We start from the raw sequence: 20,910 nt of genomic DNA, 5'->3' as shown, positions 1-20,910 counted from the left end.
GAGCTTGACCAGAGGCTTAGATATTAGTATTACAAGAAATCTGAATAGTGCGCAATGTAAAGCAGACTGCCAACAAGCAAACTTTCCTAAGACATTAACTTGGTGCACAGTGGAAGTTTCCAGCTTCTACTAAGGAGATTCCTGCAGTTGTAATGAGCAACCACGCTGTACAAGCAGTGAACATCCAGGCAGAAATGTGACACAACATAATATTATCCATTACAGTATTACATCTCAAAGTGAAACAGGAGGCTGGAACAATTCTTGTAAAGGTCTGACAGAACTTCCTCTACCAGCTGAAGAGAGCTAAAGGACAGCCTAAGGTAGGTAGAAGTCTTAATCCAATGGTAAAAAACAGAACAAAAAAAATCAACATATGAACAAGCCCGAACTGTACACCATATGAGCAGCACGCTAGATGTTGCAAACTGACTTTAGCTGAGCTACGGTTATGAAAAGGTCTCCTTCCTTAAGGAAAGGGAAAGAAGGTTGAAGGTCCCCTCCCATAAGGAAGAGTGGAGGGGAAGAAAGGAAGGTTGTAGAGGAGACATCACTAATGTCTGTCTTCTCTTGGTTTGTGACAAAGGTCTGCACCAGAAAGCATGCAGACTTATAAAGTTATGTGAGTTAGTATATGTTGCAAATATTACATCCCTATGGCAAATCGCCTGTTTATATGGGAGGCAACAAGCTCCTCATTGCTATACACTATGTTGAATCTGTATGGATGGCTGTACTGACTGCACTATGACATTCCCAAACACAAAAAGATTAATTACTTGTGTTAGCTCCAAGTTGTTCACAATCGTATCTTTCTGAGACATGCTCTCTTGGACAGGTAATAAAGAAGAAGCTCTAGCTCCTCTCCAAAAAATTCCTGGGAACTGTTTAACAGTACAGTTACACAATTGCTTTAAGGGTCTAACCACCAGTCCTCCTTGAATCACAGTAAATGCCTAATAATCATTTTTCACTTGGGAACTGAAGGACTTCAGATCAACATGTTAAGCAACCCTCTGGCAACCAAATGAGTTCCAGCAAGCATAATCATACAGGTACAAAGTAAACATGGGTGCTAGACATCAGAGAGTTCTAACCAATGTTTACAAGTTTCAGTTTGACATTGGTTAGTACAAAGGTAGAAGTCTTTAGGAAATAATTACCTGGGTTGATTTAAAATCTACAGATAAAAATCTCGTTAACAAAATAAGAACTTATTAGAGGCTCCTAGACGGAAATTGAACAGTTGAGAGAATACAGATCAAACTAGGGAGACATTCCAATCAAATGTGTTACTACAAAACAACACGGACATTCTATCTTCAGACATGCCATCACTATGGCAAAGCATTTCATAAAGTCACAGGCCCATATCTGCAAGAGAACATAATTCAGGCAGGATTCAAGCATCTAAGTCCTGGCATAAGAGCCACAAAAATATCTTCAATCTCTTAAAACTTTAGACATCGGTACTTACATTTTTACCTACAAAGTTGTCCTTGACATTTAACATGCCCAAACTGATAACTTGACAGGAGTGAACATCTGGTTCCTTAGAGATCTTAACACATCCTGACTGAACTCAGCTTTTCACAAAACATGACAGTATCTGTAGGTGGAGTACTACCTTCCATCTGGCAGCTCCCTGTATATTGGCTCAGAATGCAAGAGATGTGGGCCTAAAGCCTCCTCAGCCCAAAGAGATTAAACCCAACACCACTTATCACTCTTTGGAGTGCCTTAACAACAGATGATAGTATATCAAAGCCAACATACCCACTTCTGCCCGATAAAGCTATGCTGCAGGAAAGAACTGAAGATCCAATAGCCCTGCAAGAGGGAAAAGAAGTGTATGTACAACAGGTCATACTTACTAGGAATGTTCCTAGAGGAGAGGAAGAAAGAAATTCACGTTCTGGTTCCTGCTGCAAGGATTGTTTCTGCAATGACTGCTTCATGCAAATTTCATAGAAGAGCTTTGTCAGGTAATTCTCTTCAAGAACTCATGTTTCTTCAGAAAGAAAGAACTGTGCCAAAAGCTGCTTTGTGGCCACAACAGTGACTTTTACTTTGTCTCAACAATAAAAGTCTTAAGCACCTGATTCGTCAAAACTAGTGCGGAGTGTCTGCCTGAATATGGGCTATTTTTAGTAACCCTCATATCCGCTTTCCAGAATGGCAAGAAGGAGCATACAGGGAACAACAGGCTGGTCAGATTCACTCCAGTCTCCAGGAAAATTATGACACAAACCCTCCTGGAAGCTATTTCCAGACATGTAAAAATGAGAGGGTAGTTCCAAGTAGACAACGTGGATTTACCAAGGACAAATTATGCCTGACCAACCTGTTTGCCTTCTGCGATGAGATGGCTGGCTTCTGTGGACACAGAGATAGCACTAGACATTGAATGTTAGTAAAACAAGGCTTCTGACACAGTCTCCCATAGCATCCTTGTAGACAAAGTAGGCAAACGTGGTCTGAATGAGTGGATAATAAGGATGATATCCTGTTGAACAGCAAGCTGAACATGCTGAGCAGGCTTCTCAGTACAAGAAAGATATTGACATATTGGACTAAGTCTAATGGAGGGCTATCATGATGTTTTAGGGACTGCAGCATATGATGTATCAAAAAAAAAAAAATCTAAGAAACCTTGGACATTTCAGCGATAAGTGAAGGCTAAAGGGAGATCTTATTGCTGTTTGCAACTACCTAACGGGAAGGTAGATAGAGGATAGAGCCTCTTCTTGAAGGTTCAGTCATAGGACAACAGGCAACAGAGACAGAATATTCCATTTGCATAAAAGAATTTTTTTTTTTAACCATGAGCATTGTCAAGTACTGGAGTTAAAGCATTTCCATCTTTGTGGACATTAACACCAGATTGGCATAGCCTCTGAGCAACCTGCTCTAACCAGACCTGTTTTGAGCAGGGGATTGTACTAGGTGACTTGCAGAGATTTTCCTTTCAACCTTTTCCATAATTCTATGGCATTATGCTGGGTAGCTGCACACTAACCACAGAGAAAGAGAAAAAGTCCAAGGGAACTCCATCCTTCAGAAGACAGCCGGTACGATTACTCCAGGAGGTAGTCTTAAGAATAGCATGCTTGGATTCCCAAGTAATTTTGACCAAGAATCTGCACACCCAGCAAGGCTCTAAGAAGAGATTTGCACACAATTTAGTTCTGTCCTATCTAGTCATGGAAGCTATCATAGCTGGCTAATATCACAAGTTTATTTTAATTGACAAACAAGGGAATGCTTGTGTCTATTACGTCTTTTATATGTTTAGAGAAGTAGGAAGGAGGCATAAATAATGTAACACAAAAAATGCTATTGCAGAGATTTTAATCTTGCATCCATGGAGAGATGGACACAAATTTAAAACCCTTCTAGTTACAAAACGCTAAATTTCTTAGCGAATAGTTTTAGGTCACATAGTTGAGAGCTGCAGAAAGGTCAGTCTTCTCACAAATCCATTCTTACATGAAAAACAACACATTTTCATCCACAGATAACCACTGGGAGTTGCCAGTAAAGCCTTAAGTTCAAATTTAACTCAACTACGCCTTGAGGATGGACATACCAAGAATAACCCAAAGACCTTTACAACATTGTCCAAGTCAATCTAAACTCAACAAATGAACATTTATTCTTAAGCGTGAGACACAAAACACCTAGCCCTTTTAACTGTTTTATATTTCAAGCCGTAACACAGCATTTCTAGTATTGAAATATGCTCACTGGACGCCATCTAGTGGTCACATAAGTTTCAGCTTTCTGAAGTTTAAGTGATTATTCTGGGCTCTTAAAGAACTGATAAGATAAGCACAACAGAAATTATTATTATTAAAGAGCTACAGAACAAGTCACTAATTATAGGATATTATTTTCAGAAACACTGATGAAACCATGCCAGAATAAATAATGGTCAACAGGATAGCTGACTAGGAAAAAAACATACAAATGTTAAAACCCAGTTTTTGAGCAACTTTACTGTGTTCAGCAGAGAGTAGCAGAGACTTCAGGGCTCATACATCCTTTTATACTTTTAATCCCTTTGTGGAGATTATTCAGATTCAGGTCTTTCTCCTTCCCTTTGTTCCTGGTTCAGCCAGGAACAAGTTCCAGCTTCCCCTCTGGCAGATCATTAGCTGCCAAAATATTATGCTGGAAGTATTGTTCCTTCAACTGTACCAGCAAGACTGCGTACAGCAGGATTTTTTTTTTTTTTCCTCTTAGAAACCTCGTATTTCATGTGAGGAAAAACTTACTGGATCATGCTGTACACTCTGGCTGGGAAGAAATTAATACACAACATTACTGGGCCATCTAAGGCCATACAGAATACCAGGCAAATAACTCCAAGGTGGTAACAAGCCTGGCAAGCAAGAATCCCAAGACAATTTCTGAAGGAAACTAGAACAGCATCCTTCAAATAATTATGATGTGTGTCATCTCTTCATTAACCTGAATGCTCTTTTTAAACTCACTGACGTTTGAGGTCCAACGTGAATTTAAAATCCCTCTTGGACTAGCAAACAGTAAGAGTGAAGTCTCCCTGAACATTCTTAAAGGCAAACATACTACCATGATTTTTCAGCTACTACCTACTACATCAGATGACATTACACTACACAGTCGTTACTGCCAGTGCAAGTGGGTGCAGATATGCCTGGCAGAAAGAGGTCTGAAATACCACTTGTCATCATCACTGCTGGAGCCGGGGAAGAGTGTAAGGAGACCTCCCCCTGAGAAGGAAGGAGCGGCAGAGACAACGTGTGATGAACTGACCACAACCCCATTCCCCATACCCCTGCGCCGCTCAGGGGGAAGAGGTAGAGAAAAATTGGGAGTGAAGTTGAGCCTGGGAAAAAGGGAGGGGTGGGGGGAAGGTTTTTTAAGATTTGGGTTTATTTCTCATTATCCTACTCTGATTTGATTTGCAATAAATTAATTTTCCCCAAGTCAAGTCTGTTTTGCCCATGATGGTAGTTGGTGAATGATCTCTGCCTGTCCTTACCTCGACCCATGAGCCTTTTGTAATACTTTCTCTCTCCTGTTCAGCTGAGGAGGGCAGTGATAGAGCGGCTTTGGTGGGCACCTGGCACCCAGCCAGGATCAACCCACCACACTACCTCTCCATCACTTTAAAACCAAAGCCTCTTTTATATATGTTAATATCCACAATGCTAGCTAGCATTGCCATTTGACTTTTGATTTCTTCACAAACCTGTTAAAATGAGACAGAGAGCTATCTTACTAGCCTTTGCCTCTCCCACTGAAAACACTCCAGTCTTTCTGCGGCGCTTCTATTTTTCTTATTCATGTATGTTGCAGTACTCCCTTCAGCATATGAAGGGCAGCTGTGCCTTGGGTAACCTGTAAGATAGCAAGCTCATATCTCAATGTCAAAGCACAAGCATCCAGAGGCAGTGGATGCTCTGGACTTGCAAGCTGAAACCAAATTAAATGTCTACAAACTCAAGTACATCAGATTCCAGGCCCCTGAAATCAAGTACATTTCACTTATGATAACACAAAACTTGCAATATATTACATCCTGCCCTGATGTAACCAGATATTTAAATGCTTTCTCGACTTAAAATTATACAAGCATTATCCATTCTGAGTATAACATATAGTCACTCTTTGTTGGGGGGTTAATTTTACAGTAGTAAAAACATACACCCCATCTTATCTGTGAATTCACCAAACAACTCCTTCCCATCCACAGAGGACCTGGTAGTACTAAAAGCAGTTTAATCTGCACCTCAAATTTCCAAACCTATATCAGTATCTGTCAACATGCTATCTCTTTTTAAGTCAATGGCTACACCTAAGTATCAAAAAGCACCCAGAAGTACACAAAGCAGCAGCTAAGGATTATTTATTTACACTGATGGATCTGTATTACAGGCTTCCCTGTATTCTAGCAGCTCTGGATCAGCATTACTCCCCCTCAACTTTTGTGTGGCTAAACATAAATTTTTACTTTTTTCTTTTTTTTTAATGGTTTCGAGGGGGCCTGGAGTTGTTTTTCTTGTTTCCTTTGCGTTTAGGGGAGGGTTATGTTTTTAAGCATATTTGGGTTGTTTAGTTAGTTTTATGTAAGGTCACTTGATAGTCCCACTGCATAAACAGCTATGTTTCCTAGTAGAAGAAACTCCAAAAGGGACTATTTGATTTCAACTTGTAGGGACTGTAACATTGTTTATGCACAAACTCATTCATCCCTAAAAATTTCAAACAAATTCAGAGGACTGAGGTATCAATTTGAAAAGTGAACAGTTCTGTTGATTTACTGTCCCATATTTTTTGATTTCTAGTATTCTTTCCTAAAATCATCACTAAAAGAAACTTCTCGAAAGTACTACAAAAGCAGTTAGGAGAAAGAAAAAAGCCAGTCTGAATGATGTTTGCTTGATTTGCTCAGAATTATAAGGTTGACATTTCTTCCAGAACTACTGGCATTGACAATATTGTACATAACAAGATCTACTTTACATTTAATCTTTCCACAGAAATCCCGTGAATCAGATTTTTCAGACAATGTTCACCCTTAACTGATTTATTTCTTCCTCTTCATTGTCTCAAGATACAAAAATGATCCAGAACTTTCACATTCTTTTTTGTCACAACAATTCCAGAGGCTGAATAACAAATTTCCTTCTTAAGCTACCCAACATCCTTTCCTCCAGCCGGTGAGCAGAAAGAAATTCTAGCTGGTCCTTTAATGGGAATGGGCCTTTTTATTCAGAGAGGGCCCCAAACCAAAGCTTGGCCTGGGCCCAGAGGCTTAAAACTAGAACTTCAGGTAAGGCCTCAATTTATACTGACACCAACAAGCACTCCAGTCTGAATCAGCCTGCGATCTGCTTGCTTCCTCAGCACACAGAGCTAAGATTACTTGATTCTTAAAAAGCAAACTAACACTTTACATAACAAGCACACACAATAGTCCAGTTCTAGGCTCCCCAGCACAAGAGAGTCATAGGAGTACTGGAGAGAGTCCAGCAATGGGCTGCAAAGATGAAGAAGGGACTGGAGCATCCCTCCTATGAGGAAAGGCTGAGAGAGCTGGGACTGTTCAGCCTGGAGAAGGCTCAGGGGGATCTTATCAAGGTACATAAATACCTGAAGGGAGAGTGCAAAGAAGACAGAGCCAGGCTCTTCTCAGTGGTGCCCAGTGACAGGACCAGAGGCAATGGGCACAAATTGAAAACCCAGGAGGTGCCCTCTGAACATCACAAGAGACTTTTTCACTGTGAGGTTGACTGAGCACCAGCACAGGTTGCCCAGGGAGGTTGCACAGCCTCCATCCTTGGCAATACTCAAAAGCCATCTGGACATGGTCCTGGGCAACCAGCTCTAGGTGGCCCAGCTTGACCAGAGGGTTGGACCAAATCACTTCCAAAGGTCCCTTCCAGCCTCACCCAGACTGTTACTGTGTGAAATAATCACAGCACCCCTTCACACCACATCCCTTGGCGAGATCTTTGCTGCTGCTGTGGGTTTTTTTTTTTATATTCTGGATATTCACCAGTAGCCTCAAGGCAACACCACTACCTTAAATACAGCACTACTCACAGAATGGAGTGGTTAGTTTCATCAGTCCAAGGTGCCAGATCCAGACAGAGTTTTCAACAAAGGCTCTTGATTTCTTCTTTCTCATTTGTTCCTCACTTGAACTGCCTGAGCCTCCAAACCAGACAGCAACCTCTGGACACAGCAGGAGAATGCAGAAGATAGTATCTGGATTCTCCATTCCTTCTCTTCTAACTGATTCACTGGGCACAGATGAGGAGATGACAAACTGTTTTAACAGATGCAGTAATTCACCCGTACGCCAGAAAGAATCCCATCCCCCACCCCTGCAGTCAGATTAAGATTTTTATTTTCTTAATGTTTCTGCAGCAAAGGTGCTATTTCTCTCAACCAGTCACGATGGAGGTGTAGTAGAGGGAAACCTCAGCTACAGATGTTGGACTTCTCTGACCAAACCTCTGTACTCCAGAACAGCTTTCTTCATAAAACCTCCTTCAGAGCTTCCGCTGAACTTTCTGAAGACTTTTAGATATCTAGTAAACTCTTTTCCAAAGCAGAGTCCATTGTACCAATGAAATGCTGGCCCTTAGTACAATAAATCTTGTCCATAACATTAACCAGGTTGGTTTTTAAGGCCTCTAAGACTGCTAATTTATTTTAATATTACAGGAATTCTCTATTTTGAGGCAATATATGCTCACTTTCATTCTCACAAAAAGAACTTTAAGGACCCTTACAGAAAAATAAAAGAAAAGAAATCCCATAGCTTTTTCATCATGTGTTACCTACTGCTGTTTCATAGATTATTAAATTTATGATACTAAGTACATGAGTGCCTCTGGACTAAGAGAGAATTGTAAGCCTCCCTTCACAAGCCTATCCATCCTCTAAATTATGGTCTAAAATAAGTTACATGGTCAGAATTATTGGAGCATCTTCTTTAGATATAAAAGTTATTTCAAAAATATTTCAATGAGAAAGGCATTGTGTAATACATGGACTACTTGTGCAACTTTATGCCCTTTCTGCCTTGCATAATTAATGCTCTTCATGGGCATAGATAACCTAAGGGGGGCGAGGGAGAATGAATTTGTCTTTACCGTCTTCCAAATGAAGGAGTTTTGCCTTCAGCATTTAAGTCAACTGAAGTAGTTGAGATCATTCAACCTTAAAATCAAAAATAAACACTAGCTAAGGAAGGAAGTTTTATGTACATTTCTACTGTATATTTTTTTGGAGGTTTTTAAGATCACTATGCTAGGTAAGTTCTTCAACCGCCATCAGAAATTTCAGGTCTAAATAAGAGCTTCCTGGACACCAGCACTGAAGATGTTACACCTTTTCTTTATCTCCATGAAGAGCCACTGGCACCAAATCACCTCTAACAGTTACAGAAATTCTTAAATAAAAGCAATATAGGCAATACATTTCTCAGAAGGACACAATCAAGCTTCTTGCTATCTGGAAAACTGAATTCCCCTTATTTGCTTCAATGACTTACCAGTAATTTTTTGTTACTATTTTCAAAGCAAAAACACACGAATTTGGCAGAATCTTAAAGCCAACTCAAAAACACAAATATCTGGTTAAATTGCCAAATTCACAAATTGTTGAGCTTGCATATACATGCATATATCTGACGGTTATCTAATCTCAGGCACACACTACAAGTGACCACTCAGTCCAATAACCACATATGCTTAAAAGTAACTTGAACATCTACATCTATGCAATAGAAAAAAACAGTTGACATTAAAGGTCTCGTTTTCAAAATGAGTAATTACAGACCCTTTTGAAACATTTACGTGGAAGCACAATGCAGCGTAACCAAATGACTTTAAGTGGAGTATAGTTTTAAGTTTTTTGCACAAGATCCTCAATGTGGGGGGAAAAAAATAATTATGGAGATGTGAAATTCCCAACTTTAAATTCAGGTGTAATGAGTTCTACTTCCATTGAGATACAAATATGTGATCCTGATTAAAGGGCATGAGTAGGAGGAAGAGAGGAAAGAGAGGTCATGCTGTGGTATTACGTGCTTCATGAGAGCTGCTGCCACCACAGACTGAAAACCGAATCCACCATCACCCTACATCTGACATTTGCTGTATTACACACAACTATTTTTAAAGCATTTACTCCTCTATTTTAAACATAATTATCCTTATCTAGTGGGACAGAAAAAGCTCCAGAAAATAAAAAAGAAATAAGGTGCAGCTAACAAGAAGGATTAACGTTGTTGAATAGTTAAATATATTTTCATTCAAACAGAAATTCAGCTGTCCTGTATTTTTCCCCCTCACATTTCCTTTCTGAACAAGAAGTCTACTGACATTTAAAATTCAAATAAGTTTAATGGTATTTATTAATAGAAACTTCAGTGCTATAACCTCTGAATCTTCACAACCAAAGAAATGAAATGTATATCATACTCAGTACATCATCTCAGGAGTATCAGACTTCCCAGAAGTAACACATTTTCTTACTAGTGTTTTGTAACCAATCAAGGTTTTTACATGCACTTTGCTGAAATAAAATTAGCACCCTTATCAAAAAGATCTTATTCTCTTCCAAATTTTATTTCCTTTAGGAAAGGTAAGTAGTACATATCATAAACTAAAATAACTTCTTCAGGGTTGAGTATCAGTTTTTTTCCCCCCACAACAAAAAAGAAAGTTCAATAGTTCAGGGACTGGCTGAATAAACAATACCATTCGCATCGAGTTCCTCCAAGATGAGATGTGTTAGGATGACATTCATTGTCAGCCATGATTTTTCCTTTAAAATCGTGAGTGCCAGTTCTCATCTCCCTGCTTTCACTTATCCATTCATAACAACTTGCTTCTCCCAAATTCCTTACATATACAATTTCACATTCCTTAACAGAAATCTCAAGCCTTACCCAGCTTTTCTGTACCCATCAGCTCTAAAAGATCCCAGTCCTCACTCATCCATTCAGCACTACGTATCACTTTTTAATTCCTATTTTCCTAAAGAAAGCCATCGCCTATCTCTTTCTACACAAACACTGCAACCGAAATCTCGCAGTTAATGAGGTTCCAAATTCTCCATTCATCATATACAGAGAAGCTGCTTTCAGAAAAGCACACAAGCCCTCTGTGCACAGGGCATACAAAAGGATACACAAATCAGAAAGGAAAATACCACACCAAAATTAATACTACATAATCCTCCCAGTAATTGTGTTCTTGGAAAAACACTATGTTAAAAACATTGTAATAATAGAGCGTAGAGTCCACCTATCCATCTTTTTAATGGAGTTGAGATTCACAGAAAGCAGAGATCAGGATTGAAAAGACAAAGCTGACGTCGTGTTAAAATCAAGACTAAGTAGTCTTAAAAAAAAAAAGGACAAAACATCGATGAGATTGACATCAAAGACTCTTGAGGAGATTCAAGTTTTGTCTTTATATATACTGATTTTCCTCTACACCTGAAAAGCTCAATTTCTGCAAGTTTTAGAACTCAAGAGCTCTACCAGGTACCTGAAGTTAACATATAAAGCCCAAGACTATATTAAGATTTGATTATTTCAGCCTTCAAATACTCAAACCTATTTTATACATAGAAAACAAAAAGAACTGCACAGAACAATCTGGGAATCAATCCAATTTTATCCTGTTTTCCCCTATCTCCAGTTTCTTCTAAACAATGTTAGTTTCAACACAGGGAAACAACTTTTGCTGCATTATTTGGTATATTTAAACATTTTCATCATCTGCATATTTGATAAGGGCATTTTATTGACAGCTAGGCAAGAACAGACCCAATCTGGCATGCCAAACATTCTCTTAATTGCTTATTATCCTTAAGTGTCAGTTTAATTTAATATAGGGTAGAACGCCTTGTTGTGTCACTGAGATAATTTACCATTAACATATCATTGAACAAGACACCACATAGCCCTCCAGCAGTGCTACTGATCTGTACACACCATGCATTGGGTAACTCATCACCACTTAAAGAGACCGCTTCCAGTTATGCTGAATACTAAAACTGCATTGAAGACTGCTCTTGGTGAGATTACTGGTTTAAGAGACAGACTTGTCATCCCCATAATCTTACTCCCCAGACGTAAATGTATTTGTGTGGTCAGAGGCATCACATTAAGTCATGCGCCTAGTCTGAAGTCAGAACAACATTAACAACGCACAAGACCATATTCAGCAAGAATGCTACTGTCAAGCAGAAAACAGCAAAAACTAGATCTAAATAATCAAGATATGTATTATGTGCCTTACACCACAGTGAAAAGGTGATTGCCAAAGAAGTTTTCAGTTCAGCCAACCAAGCTGTACTTGTTGCTTCTGCAAACTGAATCAAACAGAAAGAACGTACGCGATGTGAAATGCTGACAAGATAGCTTGCTTCATTTTGTGATGAAAACTAGCTTGGCTAACCGCATCTGCTTAATGTTGTTTTACTACTCAGCCAAGCTATTTAGTCTGTCAGTTGCCTGAACTGACTTCTAGTTCCAATAAAGAGCAATCCAAAAATTTAAGATATACCATGCTATCCTACTGACATGCTGTTTTCAGTCCTCTTTCATCAGTCTGATCCTAAGAAAATTTATAAAGCAGAAAAGACAAGCATATTTCAGAAATATGACCGAATAAACCTCATTTAAAGATGGGAAATGGTTTGGGGATTTTTTTTGTGTTTTATTCTTTTAAGTCTAGCAGTAGGTTGTTAATGGTAAAAATGGATGGAACTATTAAACAGTAGCCACCATAGTAAGTTAGAGAATTTATACAACCTTAGAGGTATTAGCAGTTCACTTTTATCTGCTATTGCAAGTAACAAGTGGATGATTTGCATCACTGCGCAGTACATTCTGCTTCAGAGATGTACAGTCAGAAGCAATATTTGGTTGTACATATCTGTACAGATCACCCACCAAGAACTGCTAGTTTGAATTCATTCTTTCGTATCTCCAGGTTCTACACTGCAAACCAAGCCAATGGAAAACAGCTTCAGTATTTTTTCAGTATCGGAAAATTGCAGTATTTGTTCATGACCAAGTGATGACAGTAAGATCACATTAGTTACCACTGCTGAATTATGTTTTAAGCAAGACATTTTGTTGACAACCCAGTTCAAAAAATCCTGGCTGGGTGCTCTATCAAAGAGCATTGAGAAGCAGCTTAGGAAAGAAAGTGGGTCTTCTTTAAAGTCACACATCTGAATAGATTATTTCACAGCTACTATAATACTGGTAAGAATCCTATGTTCACCAGGTCAGCCTAAGAGATTTTTCAGATTAATAAAGCCCAGAAACTCCAACAGCTAAGAAACAGGTCAACCTGTCAAACTTAGAGAAGTAAATAGTTTTTAAAAGTCTTTTATAGCAAAAAAAAAATACTATCCCACCTAAACTCCTCCTTTTTCATTAAAAAAAAAAAAGAGTAAGATTTCATTCCATACGTCACAATGCTCAACAAAATGAGTTACAGTACATTCAAAGGAGGAAGAAAAGGTAAAAAGGTAAAGGTAAACCTGCAAACGCTAGCCTTTTATTTCATGATTTAAACAGAGTGTGAGCAGGAACATAGGAGTTCAGTGATAAAATGAACAGCATTCATGACAGTAGGAAAGACATAAGAGCAGGGGGCAAAATACAGCTGAAACAGAAAGATGAACTTCAGCACAAGATTGTATGGGAGAGAGATGGGGATTTTACTCCATGCATCAAGCTAACAGAAAAGGATCACAAACCTGACATGAATGTTAAGTCGCCATGAATAGTAAGTCACTATTTTTGCTTTCTAAAATAGTGATGGAAGAACTTATCTGGAATAAGATTGAGCCAGTACACCATTTCACACCACTTCTTTCACCTCCTTAAAATTCTGCAGAACATGCTGTTGTGGCAAAAATACCTGCAACATTAGTGAATACCATCCTATTATGTATTTGGGTCAACCTGAACAACTTAAAGAATCAGATAAATATTTTCCAACTCATCTCAATGACACTAGTCATAACTGTATTAAGAAAAAAAACCCTCTAAAGCGGAAGCAGGGGAGAGCAGGGTTGCCGATTACTGCAAAAGAATCATTTATTTGTGTCATTAAAATACCTAAACCCTTTCACGCTCTCTCAATATGAAAAATATTTTTAAATATTCATCTCCTTCTTCCACTCTTCCCAGGAAAGACTTGATCCCTGGAGAAATGTTAATATATATTGGATGTTTGTTACACGTATATGTTCTAGTGTCTTATGGAAAGCTGCCAGTATCCAGGTGGACCCTGAACTATGCATATTAGGCCTTTATTATATATTCCGTGACCCACAGTTAAATGAAGAGTAACTTAATTTTAGAGCCACCTTTTTATTTAATAAAGGTATTTGAATTACAGCTACAGCATTTGTTACTCTCACAACATGTAGCTATGACAAGACAGTGTTCTGACAAGCAGTTTAAAAAAGTTAGACAAGACTATACTTGGCATTAGCAAGAATGAAAAACAAATGACAGATCAGCTCCCAGTATCAAGAACCCCAGCACCAAAACTTGCACAGGGTTAAGTGCTTACTAAAACATTCTCCTTGGAGATAACAAAACCACACGGAAAACAAAAGCATACCATGAACAAGAGCCCCAAGAGAGAAGCTCTGAAAAAATCTTGCTGAGGCTGTTTAAGATGTCGTCACCTGGGTACAGCCAGGCCAAAAAAACATACTTCTCTCTCTCGGTCCCAGCTGCCTCAGTTCACCATCTAACACCTTCACACAAATTTACTTTCAGCAGCTTAAATTAAACTAATGCGCCCAATCGTGAACTGGTAAGAACAACCACCACGTGCTGGCCCAGCACAGGCAGTAGGGACAAATACGACACTAAAACATCCCTGGTACACTTGCCAGCGCTCATCTTTCATTCCGTACGATACACGCCACAAAAAGCGTGGTTTAGTCGGAACGCGTGCAAGACAGTAGTACGACGAAAAAAAAAAAAAAACACCATCACTTCTGCACCACTGTTTTCACTCGCACAAGCACTTCAGTGCAGTAAGGCCAGGTGCCAGCTGCACCCGCTCCACAGGTGGAGGAGGAAGGAGGCAAGCAGGCCCCTCCGCCCGGCCTAAGGCCGGTTACCGGGAGGAGGGGGCCGCGGCTTCCCAGGGGGCTCCGCCTGCCCGGGGCTGTCCCGCATGGCCTCAGGCCGAGGAGAAGCCGGCGGCGAGGAGGGCGCGAGCGCCCAGCCGTGCCCGCCGGGCAGCCGCATCCCATGGCGCCCTCCGCGCGGCTGCCGCCGGGAGCGTCCCCGCCCCGCCTGCGGCTGCACCGCACCGCACCCCGCCCGCAGCGGCCTCCGGGGGGGACGGAGAGCCGCAACCCCGGCACGAAGCCGCGCCAACACCGCCCCCCCGCCTCCGCCGTGACAGCCCGGGAGGGCCCAGGGAGGATCAAAGGGCCCGTCTTCTCCTCCTCCTCCGGGGCCACCGCCTGCCCCCCCCCCGCCGCCCCGTGAGGCCCCGGCGGAGCCTCGCCCGGGCCCCTGACGGGCCGCCCCCACACTCACCAGGAGAACGGAGCCGCGCACCACCTCGGAGACGCTCTGCCGCAGCTCGGCCGCTGTGCCGGGCTTGCTCAGCGCCCGCGTGAACTTCCGAGTCTCCGGGGCCACCAGTGCCATGGCTGCCTCCGCGGTCCTCCGGCCCGGCCGCCGGGCGGCCCCTCACGCGGCGGCGGCGGCGGAGGGGGGGAGGTAGACGGAGGGCGACCGTCGGGAGGCGGACAGGGCGCGAGCCCCGCCGGCGGGTGTCGCAGCCGGCGCCGCTCCTGGCAGGTAGCCCCTCCCCCGCGGAGCCGGCGCGCGCCGCGCCCCCACCTCCAAACACACCCGCTCGCCGCCGGGCGGGGGGAGCGGGGTGCCGCCGCGGAGGCCGATTGGCGCGGCGGCCAACGGGGCGAAGGGGCGGGGCCGCGCGCGCTGCACGCCGAGGCCCCGCCCCCACCTGTTCCCGCGGCGCCTTTCTGATTGGGGGCCTGGTTACCTGCCCGGCTGCGACTCCCTACTCTCATTGGCTTAGCGCGGCCCCGAGGCCAAGGTGAGGGGCGGGGTCGGCTGGAGCCGGAAGTTCCCGCCCTTGCCGGAGAGGCCCCGCCCTTGGCGGGGCGGGCGGTGGTGAGCCGCGGCGGCAGCGGTCGGGACAGCGTCCCGGTGGCGGCGGTGGGCCTCGGGGCGGGGAGTTGTGCTCCTCTCGGTCCTCTGGGGTGTGGCGGGTGAGCGCGGCTCCGTTCGGCTCCGAGCAGTTGGGTCCGGCGGCAAAGCGCGGCCGTTGTTGTCCTCTGAGGGCCGGGGATACGCGGCCGCCCGCTGCGCCAGGCGCGCGCTGCCCCCTGCCTGCCTGGGCTCTGCGCCGGCGGCTGCCGCCCGCGTTCATACCTGTAGCCGTGTGTACACGCACCTACCGACGTGGGTCTACATCATGCACGTGGTGTAGCGGGCGCGTAGGACCGCGGTGAGGTCGGTGCCGAAGCTACGGCGGTCACGGCTGGGAAGCAGGCGCGTTGGCTCTCGGTCGCGCTGCCCGGGCATCCTAAGGAAGCTGCGTTTTGGGGGTTTTGCTGCGTGCCATTTTCTTCTCGCAAATAGTTTATTTTTGTAGGGGAAGTTGCACCTCTGAAGGCTCAGAGGCTCACCTTTTCCAATGCATGAGCTATGTTTTTTTTAGTAGGGTGTCTGTCACAACTTGAGTGCTCACGTTGGTTTATACTGTCTTTAAGAATGCGCAGAGAGGGGGGCTCGCCAGGCTCGTTGAAGATAACTGGAGTTCCTGACCTCACAAATGTGAGACCTGGTCTGTTTATGAATCGACGTTTAGGCTGATAAATCAGGAAATTGGATACTGGTGAGACACATTATCTGAGTACAGAACTGGATGAGCAGCCATGTAAGCATTTAGAGCTAGGGTAACTAGAATGAGCTATCTTAGGCTCATCATCTTTATTTTTTTATCTCAATCTGTAGGGTATGTCTAGATCTCAAACCTCCACAAGTAAACATGTCCTAGATTTTATATAAATAATAGATGATCATTTTCTAAAATAAAATCATATGTTATTTTCAGAGCACTCAGGTGCTTTGAGTTCTGACAACTCTGACCAAAAAAATAGCCTAATCTGCCAATTTTATGGTTGCTTGAATGTAAAATGGCATAATTTAACTGTATTTGCTACATACACATATTTCCCATATATATTATGCACCAAGTCTGCAGAAAACTGAATAATACCTGTATAGATAGAGATATGTAGGAAAATGCATCAAATAGGTAAATAGTAAAGGTCCCTTCCAACTCAAAGATTCTATGATACCCAAAAGATGACGTTATCACAATCATCAAAGTTTCTTCTCAGCTGAACGCATTCAGCTAAAGAAAGAAAATGAAAGTAACAATTAATACGTGTATGAAAAGAAAGGAAAAAAAATGGAAGCTGATAAGCAGAGATGGTAAGCTAACAGTTATGAAACAATGGGAATGAATAATAGCAGATAAATATATGAATGAAAAGTCTTGTCTCATTGCCTAAAGGACAAGGGAAATATATTTTTTTAAATGTCAAGATCAAGAAAGAAAAAAAATCTTGACAGTAGCATAGTTTCCCTGCTGCTTTGAAATATACAATTTTCAGTCACAATGCCAATGTACAAAAGCATTTCTTTATTTAATAGAAACCTGGATAATGCAGTGATACTTTATGGATATAATTGCAAATGTTTTATTCAGTCACTACTTAGTAAGGATGCTAAATAGCAACAGGTATAAACAGATATAAACATTTAAACTTTCAGGACCAACTAAGTCATGTCCAGGAATTTTATGAGATTCTGAATCATTCTTGTTAATGATCAACATGTCTATGTTTGTTCCAGAAATGAAAGAGAGAAACTGATTTGGTGCCTATTAGAAATGTAAAGCAAAAGGTTATTTGAGCTAAAATAACATGAAGAGAACCTTTGGCAAAATCATGAAAATCATGAAGATAAGAACATAAAACATACGCATCACATCTAGGAATTAAAGCATTATTGAGTTTCTAATATCAGCAGGATTTGCTGGAATTTAGGCCTGTTGTTTAGTGGGATTAGTATTTTACCTGGCAAAGGTAACTGTATGGTTTTGAGCTTCTGTGGAGACATTATGCCATATTCTATTTGTTGCCAATATTCTATTTATAAATATTTTTATACAAAACTTGGAACTTATATTTATCGGAACAAAAAAATTACCCAGCAGATCTGAAAAGTAATTATAACTTGAAAATCATCATTGGTTACAAACCTGTTTAGCAAACTACAACAAAGATTTGGTTTTATCTCAATCCTGTTCCTAATCTTTATTACCTTATGTAAAGAAAACATAAAATAATCACTAATAACATAGATGCAGATGTAAATATTTATAGGGAGATGTTACTTCTGAAGCAGAGCCTGCTTTTTTTGCAGGGTGGTTAGAATGGGACTTTCTGAATTGTTTATTTGAATACAGCTGAGTGGAAAGGCACCTAAGTACAAAGAGTATTTTTAAGTTAAATTACAGAGATGTTATACTGTGGTTATGAACAACTCAAAATGATTCATGCTTATAGTACAAATCTTGGATGTAAAAGCAGAGGAATATTAAGAAGTAGTAATAGTGTTGTTGTTATATATGGCATGCATCAAACTATTACTGAAATAGTAGTAATTGCATTTTAATACAAGTAATTGACAAACTGGAAAAGCCAGGAAAATCTACCTTGCAGTGAGAGACTGAAGAAGCATCTGTTTAGCGTATACAAAAGCTTGATCATAACATGCTAGGATTTGCAAGGGAAGAAGGTTTCAAATATTAAAAGTCTCTTTAATCTATCAGGTAAGATGACAGTGAGAACCAGTAACTGGCAGGTAAAATTATACTGGTTTAGAATAAGCACAAGATCCTTTTATTTTAGCCACAAGAGGAGTTGTTTGGTATAATATCCCTAAGGACCCACTAAATTCTATCTCCCAGATTCTAAATTAAGATCCAATATCTTTTCTAAATCCTGGGCCCTAAGTCATCCCTTAAATTATGGACTCAAAGCAAAGTTCACGTTCCAAAATTTCTTGGCTTATGTTGCTGTGGAGGTCAAGCCAGATGATCGTCATAACCTTTCTGGCCTGCAAATTCATTCAGTTAGGAAAAGAAAAGAGCTGATAAGCTAATGGCCACCAAATCATAACAAATGCTGTGGTCAGAGTACGTGCTAATAGAGGAAGCAAGGGAGTACACACTAAACATTAGACATGCAGACAGTCTGGAGGTTTTACAGATAATAAACAACTTGGAACAGGATCTTAAAATCCAGAGAAGATGCATTCCTTTTTTTGTGCTCCAAAAGGCAGAAGTATAAAAACCTTAATTTTGGATACCATTTTATCAGTATTTTAATTTAAAATGAGCTACTAGTTCTGTATACTTGTAAAAATTAAAGTAAAACAATACTGCAGATGGATGGCTTGCTTAGCAACTTCAAACATACTAACCCGTTCAATGATGTGCTGGAGTAGGTTCATTTGAACTCCTTTTTAAAATTCTCCCAGTGCCTGAACGGAATAATGGAGAGGTTTTTCTGCATCTGCCTAAGACTGACTTTTTCCCAGATACAGCTAATCTGTCCTTCCAAATATTTTGCAAGCAGTGCACACAGATATTTCTGAATAGCGGCTTTTAGTTCTTTTGGGAGGGGTGCGTGTGCCAAGTTTACGTGCAGAAATGTACAAACATTTACAAATTACTTTGATGACACTACACTGATATAGCCCATGAAATCTGTAACATAAATTCTCAAGATAACGTCATTTTTTATCAGATGGCATCCCCAGGTCTACAAGTCGTTTATTCATCTTAAATTCAAATACCTGAAACTGGCTATTTAGTGTAAGGTAAAGGAAATGTGTATGTCCACTCAGCGGATATGCCATAAATTACTTTGATGATGTTTCCTTTGATTATAATAGTAAGAAAGAGCATGTATGTGTATGTGTGTCTCTGTTGCTCATAAATGGAAATGCACAAAAATATTCTGTTTTATTCCTTTCCTGGAAATCTGGGTATATCGTGTGGTGAAGAGCAGGAGGATTTAGTGGACGTTTCTTAGTGACTTCCAGCATGGTACTGTTCATAAAACTACATGCATGACCTACTTTGCTGAATGATGTAATCTGTTTCAGTGCAACTCTGTGTTTTAGGCTTAATCATTGCAACCCCTGCCAATAGAAACTTGAGGAAGGACCAAGTAAATGCTCTATGATCTTTCTGCCCATTCAGGTGCAATTCTAAAAGCTCATTTTTCCAATTATTTTTCTTACATTCAGCAGAGGAATTGCAGGATTATTACAAGCAACTAAATCTTTCTCTGTATTGATGCATGGCATAAATATAGCTTCTTTTTTCTTAAAAGCAAAGATGGTGTTACCTCTCATGCCCTGGCAAAACTGCAACTAGGGTAATTACAGTTCTATGTAAATAAATTCCTATGCAAGTTCACGAGGATACAGAATAATTCACTTCCTGCCTTTTCCTCTGACTCATAAGACAATTATGACACTTCTTTCAGTTTATCAGTCAATTAATCAGTTTAATTCAGGTTTCTGGGATAATATTCTTTCTTCAGTGTTAGTTGTAAGAACTGATAGGAAATTGATTTAGAACTTCTGAGTGGCTACTGTGATTTTGGTTTAGATTATTTAGACTTGTCTAAACTCAGTTTAGATAGTTTGTGTTAAACTGAGGTAGCGAAGGATACATTTAACAAAAGTAAAAATGGATGCATAAGGTTTTGTACCAATTAACTCAGGTTTTTTAATGCTTCAGAGTTTTTTAACTTCTACAGTTTAAAATGTTTATTTACTTTCTCACCTTTCACTGAACTGCTGTTTAGGGTTGCTGTGTACTTTTAAGAGATGCCTCATGTCATATCATGACCACCACCAGCAGCTAAAGTGCATATCATAGAATCTTTGGGGTGGAAGAGACCTTTTAAGGTTATCTAGTGCAACCCCCCTGCAATGAGCAGGGACATCTTCAACGAGACTAGGTTGCTCAGAGCCCCCTCCAACCTGACCTGGAATGTTGCCTGGGATGGGGCATCTACCACCTCGCTGGGCAACCTGTGCCAGTGGTTCACCACCTCCACTGTGAAAAATTTCTTCCTTCTATCTAGTCTAAATCTGCCCTCTTTTAGTTTGAAACCATTACCCCTTGTCCTATTGCTACAGGGTAACAAAGCTACCTGCTTTTGCCCTGCTAAAAAGTCTGTCCCCATATTTCTTAGAAGCCCCCTTTAAGTACTGGAAGGCTG

General features: G+C 41.0%; 1 protein-coding gene across 2 annotated transcripts in view; it reads right to left on the bottom strand.

Annotated features, from left to right (window-relative positions):
- Window positions 1-15,249, bottom strand: part of DOCK9 (dedicator of cytokinesis 9) — a gene marked incomplete at its 5' end in the record, with an annotated part of 129,939 nt that extends 114,690 nt beyond the window's left edge. For both annotated transcript variants that reach the window (XM_082000816.1, XM_082000818.1), the window contains one exon: window positions 15,101-15,249. In XM_082000816.1, the coding sequence (XP_081856942.1) occupies window positions 15,101-15,214 (114 nt within the window). The remainder of the gene's footprint in view (window positions 1-15,100) is intronic.
- Window positions 15,250-20,910: the final 5,661 nt, after the last annotated feature.

The sequence above is a fragment of the Phaethon aethereus genome, assembly GCF_964289735.1.
Source record: "Phaethon aethereus genome assembly, chromosome: 1".
NCBI lineage: Eukaryota > Metazoa > Chordata > Aves > Phaethontiformes > Phaethontidae > Phaethon > Phaethon aethereus.
The sequence above is the reverse complement of the archived record's forward strand: the minus strand, read 5'-3'. Positions and strand labels throughout refer to the sequence as shown.